The sequence below is a fragment of the Gracilinanus agilis genome, chromosome 4 (assembly GCF_016433145.1).
Source record: "Gracilinanus agilis isolate LMUSP501 chromosome 4, AgileGrace, whole genome shotgun sequence".
NCBI lineage: Eukaryota > Metazoa > Chordata > Mammalia > Didelphimorphia > Didelphidae > Gracilinanus > Gracilinanus agilis.
In genome coordinates, this window is record NC_058133.1 from 370,624,654 (window position 1) to 370,632,216 (window position 7,563).

A 7,563-nucleotide genomic window follows, 5' to 3' on the forward strand; every position below is an offset into this window, starting at 1 on the left:
TTTACTACAGGAGTTATATAAAGCCTTGAATACGAAATGTGTTCCAACAAGCAAATATTATGCAGCTTTTTGCCGCTGTCCGGAGGAAGGTGGTGCTGGAGGTTTCTAGCAAGGGAACCTACAACTCCTGGCATTTCAGGACAGGGAATGGAAAATAAAAGAGTAGGGACAAGTGAGTGAAGAGAGGACAGAGGGGCTGGGGAAAATTAAACACCTCAAGGGCTCCCTCTGCTGAGAGAAAAAAGTGACTATCCCAGAGGAGCAGCATCCCCCTGGTCTGTCGCTGCCCCCATTGCTGCTCTCTTGTTTTCCTTTACTCTCACTGTCAGAGAAAGATTAAAGCTCAGGGGGTGAGTAGGGAACCCTACTGATTGCTTGAGGGTGAGGGAAACCTGAAGTTCACCTCTGCCTTCTTCCTAGACCCACAGCCCAAACGAAGAAGTGGGGTTGGGGGTAAGTGGGTGGGTGGGTGGGGGTCTGAGGAAGAAAAGTCAGAGTAAAAAAGATCCATCTGACTATGGTCTTGCTTCAATTGTCTGGACCCCTCTATCAAACGCGAACAGGAGAGAGAGCGTATCTGCTGCCACTCTGAGTATTGTGAGAGCACTTTGGAGCCTCTGCGTGAGGAGGAAGAGGAGGAGGAGGAAGAGGCAGCGGAGGCGGCTGTAACAGCAGCAACAGCAGCAATAGCAGCAGCAGAGTGAGGGTGCGCGCACTCTGGGCTAGAGAGTGAAGGAACAGTGGGGCTGGGTGAGGGTTTACACACCGCCCGCCCGCGGAAACAGCAGCATCCACGCTCAACCTCCCTGCCCCTCCAACAACAGCACCGCCTCTCCCCTGCAGCGTCAGCCCGGGGACTCCCTCTTTCTCCTCCTTCTCTCCTCGTCTGGCCAGACCCGGGGCAGCGCAGAATGCGCCCAGCTGCTGCGTTCTGATCGCCCTCCCACAGCCGCCGCCGCCGCCGCCACCGCGATGATCTCTCCCGAGCAGCAGCAACAACAGCAGCAGCTGCAGCAGCAACAGCAGCCCAACCATGTCGTGGCCACCATCGAGAACCTGCCGGCCGACAGCAGTGGCAGCAGCGGCGGGAGTCTCTCTGCCTCGTCCGCCTCCAGCGTGCGCCAGAGGATCAGGAAAATGCTGAACAGGTGAGCGCAGCTGCTAGGGGAGCTAGGGCAAGCCGGCACTGCGCGGGAGGGGCGTGGGCTGCAGGGACCCCAGCTGCTGGCAGGGGCCAGGGGCTTCCCTTGCTCCAGGGATTGCACTTGGGCCCCCTTGGTACAGAGCTTTGGGCCCGGGGACTAGAAAGAGGGGGGAGTGGTTCTGTCTGCAGCATTACTAAAGGAAGCGCACCCCATTGGCAGCGGCGTTGTCCCAGAGAGAGGAACTAGGGGCCCCACTCTGGGTGACTGGTAGAGGAGGTAGTTTGGGAATGTTATTGTGTGCCCTGATGTTATGCTCTTTGCGTGTGTGTGTGTGTGTGTGTGTGTGTGTGTGTGTGTGTGTTCCCACATACGCACATCTTGGTGAAGAGGAGGAGGGGAATGCCCTCTTCTATTCTTACAAGTCCTTCGGCAGCTCATTACCAAGCCCTGTGCACTAAGCAGCCCTAGAGGGACCCGAGGGAAGCCAGAGTCCTTTCCTGCTGGAGTGGTCACCTAGAAATAGGAGGCTTGGGTGCAGTCGTCCCACTTGAGGCGAGCTGAGCCCCTCATTGTGCAGGCTACAGGAAGGCGGGGGATGGTGTCGCTGCTGCTGTCCAGCCGAAGAAAAGGAGGCTGGGGCAGGGCTTCTCTTTGCTTGTTTCTCGTGCCGCCACACTGAGTCCTTTCTGGGGTATAAAAACCGAGGGAAAGAAGAAAGAGGCCTGGAACAGACCCAGGCTAAGTACGAAAATGGAACGTTCTGGAGTTGAGGGATGGCTTGGGGCAGGTGAATGTTGGTCACTGGTCCTGTCCAACGACCTCCTTGCTGGTTGAAGAAAGAAAGGAGAAACACGGTCCATGCTCTGTGGTCATTATTAGCACGGGGCCCCATTCGTGTCTTTTTAAGCACTGCCTTCCATCGGGAAAGGATTCATATTTAACTGGCTTGAGGTGAATGAATTGTTGCTTGTAAGCCTGTACATGGACAAAGAACCCTATTTATGTGTTTGAGTATGACTGTATTCGTGTACATTTCTCCGACTTAGTAGGGGTAACTCGGAAGAGAATCTTGGTCCCTTGCTCTGTTCATACAGGTTTCTCTGTCGTTTTAAATCTGAGTGGAAATGCATTTCGAAGGAGTTCATGTCACTTTAACTGACTGGAGCTAGAAGTGGGAGTACACAATGTATACCGAAATAGAGCTGTAAAATCAGCTCAGCTGGGACTCCATCTATTCATTATCTCATTATTTTGCCGTGTGGTTTAGGTATATAAAACCCAAACAAACAAACAAAAGAGCCCACTTTCACAACTTGAAAAGTAATGATATTAGACCTCTTTGTTGGAACTTAAGCAAGTTTCTAGTATCAAACAGGAAGAAATGCACTGAAACTGACAAGAGATTTGATGATGGAACCTGAAGCTTTTCTTTTGCAGGGCATGTGGTAGAGGCTAGCATTTAGCAAAATATTAGATTGTAAAAATAAACGAACCAAATAAGTCAAGGAGATGCTTCTTCTTTTGCATTCTATGCAAATTTCTGATTTTGTAAATGGTAAATCTGCAATGACTTAGAAAAAAGGTAACTGCAGTGCTCATCAAATTCACATTATTTCCATTAATTTGAAACTATGAGTTAAAAAAAAATATAACACTGTGATGAGAAATGATTTTCCCCAAAAAGAACCTCTCCTACTTTGATGGAAACATTTTGCTAGCCATGAAGGGAAGCTGATGTAAGCCTGAATAGACTTATTTCTTTCCCTGAGAGGTGATAAGTACATGGGTTCATTTTCCTTTGTTTAACCTCGGAGTGTTAGAAAATTCCATTTTAGTGCATAAGATATGCACTAAAATATCTCAATGGAAGTAGTTCAGTTTAGTAGAAACACTGGTAGATTTAGAAGTCAGGAGTCTGGGTTCTAGTTGCCTCTATCACTAAGTTTTCTTATAGCTCTGGATAAGGCATTTCATCTCTCAGTTTTTTCATCTGTAAGATGGGGAGAATAATGCTTGTCCAAACCACTCGTGAAATATTTGTGAAAATTCAAAGGAAAGTGAATATCACATCACTATTCAAACATAAAGTAAGATTTTTGCTTGTTTTTTTTTTTAAATGGCAGAACACATTTTCAAATCACTCTTTCTGGCTTTCTATAGATGAATGGTAATATTCCTATCATACAGAAGGGGAAACCAAAGCAAAAAGGTTAAATAGGTGATGGTTTAATAACAAGCACCTCTATAAATGGCTTTTATCAGGCCATGCTTTTAACACTTAAACTAAGGTCATGTAACTTTAAATATTTACCCAGAAAACTCCAACTGGAAAATTCGTTGAAGCAATATTATTTCTGTTGGCAGAATACTACCATTGTCTGCTAATGAAGTTTCCTTTTTCTTCAAAGGCAAGTGTAAAATACATTTCTTTTGGGAAAGAACATCTTTGGCTGGAGGTTAGAAATATCAGAACAAACAAGTTTATTTCTAATGTAATAATTTATTTAGTGTGATTTTAAAAATTGATTTTGCCTGGAAATAAAAAGCAAATATACTTGGAGCACCATTAGCAGCTCTAAGTGACTTGGGTTCCAAGCAGTAGAATGCTGAGTATTGGTCAAGTGGACACATCTTTGAAGGAAGAGAGTAAGAATTTATTAACCTCCTACTGAGTGCCAAGTACTATGCTAATGTTTAACAAACATTATCTCATTTGATCCTCACTATAATCCTGGAAGATAGGTGGTATTATTATTCACATTTCACAGATGAGAAAACTGAGTCAGACAGAGGTAATGTCTTCCCCAGGGCTACACAATTGTTAGAGGCAGCTAGGTGACTCAGTGGGTAGAGTGCCAGGTATGGAGTCAGTAATACCTAAGTTCAAATCCAGACTCAGTCACATACCAGCAGTGTGGTCCTTGGCAGTCATGTAACCTTATTTGCCTCAGTTTTTTTTTTTTTTATCTATAAAATGAGCTGGAGAAGGAACTGGCAAACCACTTCAGTATTTTTACCAAGAAAACCCCAAATAGAGTCATGAAAAATTGGACATTACTGAAAAATGACTAAACAACAATAGCAAATAATAATTCTTTGAAGCTGGATTTGAACTCAGAGTTCCCTAACTCCCAGAGCTCAATCCATTGTGCCACCTAGCTGGCTATCCTCTTTGGCTTGTTTTCTCTTTGGTGCTTTAACCCCACATAGTTGTCCTTCACTCTTACGTCTTCATGCCAGGACTTAGACTGAAACAGAAATTAGAAACAAATGCAAATGGTATTCCTCTAGTTCCACATCATGCAAATACAGCTTTGCCAAGAGTAAGTATAGGGAATATTTACTGATGATTAGACATGACACTCTAGCCTTGGTCAGCAGTCTTTTCTGTTGTCTCGCTGGGCTTAAGAAAGAATGACTTGGAGAATTCAGATGATGTAGGATTAGCAAATGCATTATAATAATATTAGTACCTCATGCACAAGTCTCCTTCCTGGCAGTTCATCTCAGACTAAATAATGGAAAAGTCACCTTTTCACTGAAGGGTTTAAAAAAGTTTTATTGTTTCTTTGTTTTTATATCAGTCATTTCTTTTTTTCTCCTCCTCCCAAGCCTTTGAACCTTTCCTTGTAACAAAGAAAAACATTTAAGCTATGTGATTGATACTATAATTGCATCTGACAAAGTGTATCACATTCTACATTTGCAATCCCTACCTCCACTACTGCAAGGAGGAAAGTATGTTGCAGGATTTGTTTTTTAGAACAAAAATTTTTCATTAAAATCTTTTAGAGTTTTATTCCTTTCATATTCTTTTATTTAACTTTTTTTGTAGCCATTGTGCAGATTCTCTTGGTTCTGTATACTTTCCGCATAATCAGCTTGTGCAAGTCTTCCTGTATTTTTTTGAATCTCCTTGTATTGTTTCATATAGTGCAATTATCTCCCATTACTTACATATGTCATAATTTGTTCAGCTACTCTGCAAGTGATGGACAGCAATTATAAGAATAATTATAATAGATAGGATTTATATATTGCTTTCAGATTTGCAAAGTGCTTTACAAATATTATCTTATTTCATCCTCACAACAACCTTGGGAAGAAGGTTCTATTATCTTCCCCTTTTTATAGATAAAGGAATTGAAGCAGATGACTTGCCAAGAGTCTCACCAGTGGGCTGAATTTGGACTCAGATTTTCCTGACTCTAGGTCCAGTACTCTTATCCACTTTAACACAGAATTGCCTGGTATTATTTAATGCAATGTCAACTTAAATAAGTTCAGTATTAAATTAGTTGCCTTTTGTTTTATTTAAATATACATATATAAATAACACATATATAATCTGTTCTTCATTGTTAAGTATCATGCAGTTAGATTGTTGTGTTTTATAGACTATACTAGAGAAATTCTCATTGGTTAATCAAAGTAGTTACTGTCTCTAAGGAACCAATGTGGACATAATATCACACAAGGCTTCAATACAAAATTCAATTTCTCATCTTGTTTTATTTGTACTATTCAAAACAAGGATAGTTTCTGCCCTAGGATCATCACTTCCTTATTTTCCAATGATTAGGTTGGCCCAAGTGAAGAAGAATAAAAGAATGACCAGCGTTTCTTTTCTAGTTCATATAACCTTTCTCCTATGTCCATAGCCATGGTCAGCCCTCATAATATGTTCTTCTATTAATGAATGTATCACATGATTTACTTGAAGAGCTTTTTAAATATTGGTATGAAAGGTTAGTCAAAGCAATTTTGGCTTTTGCTGCTACTGAGCTCCCATCTTGACTCTGCCCCTGAGATAATGATATTAACCAAAATTTGTTGAGGGGATTTAAAGTTTGTGCTTGGTATGCACTATCTCATCTAAGCCTCACAACCATTTTCTGAGACCATGCACTATAGGTGTAATTGTTCCAGCCTTACATGAGATGTAAAACCGAGCCACAGAGAAGTCAGATGACTAGTCCATGCTCATGAGCTACTAAGTATAAGAGACAGATTTGAATCCCAATTTTAGTGGACTACAAATTCATTTTTTTTCACTGTTACATTGCTTACCAAGTAGAAGTTGAATAAATCATGGTTTATCTTTTCATTCTGAAAAACGGGTAACATTTTTCAGAGTTCAAGATGAATCGTACTTCAAAAACTCATTTCTCCTGTATAGATGATGAATCTTTGAATTAGAAAGGGCCTTAATGGTCACTTTGTCTAATTGCTACCTGAAACATGAGCATCCTATGTAACATTTTCAATAAATGATCATATAGCTTCCACTTGAGTTCTAGTCATTGGGCATTCACCACCTCCTTAAGCATCTCATCTGTCAGGATCCCATGACCTCTGACAATCAGAATTTTGAGGCACAGGCATTCTTGAGAGGGTACAAATCAGTCATAAGATATTCTCAAAGACAAAGATCATTGGCCTTCTGGCACAGATTTCATTTTGCAAAATCCTTCAGTGGTCCCTGTGCCCAAGCCCTCATGCAGTTCACAGTGTAGCCTGACATACAAGACTTCTCCAGGGGCACAAACAAATCAGAGAAAGACAACCCTAGGATGAACATCCATCTCCTTTAAAAATGATCTCACTTGACTCATTAACTCTTCCTCTTGTTTAGACAATTAGTTTTGTAGCAATATAATGAACTAGTCTTTAGAAATAGTAGCAATGAATTTTAGTCTTATGGCTACAGGGGACCCAAGGATAGAAAGAGAGGCACTCAAGACTCTCAGAAAGACTAATGGTATTAACTACTGCCTTCTTGCTCCACAACCATTTCCCACCTCCAATCAAATACCATATAGCCTTTATTTTGATACATCATTTATTATGTTATTATTTAAAAGGTCAGAGATCAAGCTAGAAGGACTCACCAAAGCCATCTAGTCTAATTTCCTTCACTTTGCAGATGAAGAAACTGAGACCCAAGAAGGTTAAGTGCCTTGCTCAAGGTGAAACAGGTAGCAGTAGTAATAGTAGTAGTAGTAGCAGTATCATTAGCAGTACTAGTAGTAATAGCTTACATTTACATAGTGCTTTCTGTGTGTCGGTACTGTTGTGAAGTGCTTTACAATTATAATCTCATTTAATCCTCACCAAAAAAGAGGTTTGATTGCTATTATTGCAATAGTTATTATCTTTATTTTGTACATGAGTAAACTAAAGCAAACAGAGGTAAAGTGACTTGCCCAGTAAGTGTCTGAAGCTAGATTTGAAAACAAGTCTCTCTGATTCCATACCCAGAACTACATTATTCCCCTAGCTATCAATATAAGGGGCAAGATTTTGATTTATTTTAAATACAGATTTTTAAATCACTCTTTAGTCTTTATATATATGTGTGTGTGTGTGTGTGTGTGTGTGTGTATATATATATATATATATATATATATATATATAT

General features: G+C 41.1%; 1 protein-coding gene across 1 annotated transcript in view; it reads left to right on the plus strand.

Moving 5' to 3' along the window:
- Window positions 1-972: 972 nt before the first annotated feature.
- The window catches only part of SLC35F1 (solute carrier family 35 member F1), a 524,228-nt gene continuing 517,637 nt past the window's right edge, over window positions 973-7,563 (plus strand). The window contains exon 1 of the mRNA XM_044674423.1: window positions 973-1,148. Coding sequence (XP_044530358.1) covers window positions 973-1,148 — 176 coding nt within the window. The remainder of the gene's footprint in view (window positions 1,149-7,563) is intronic.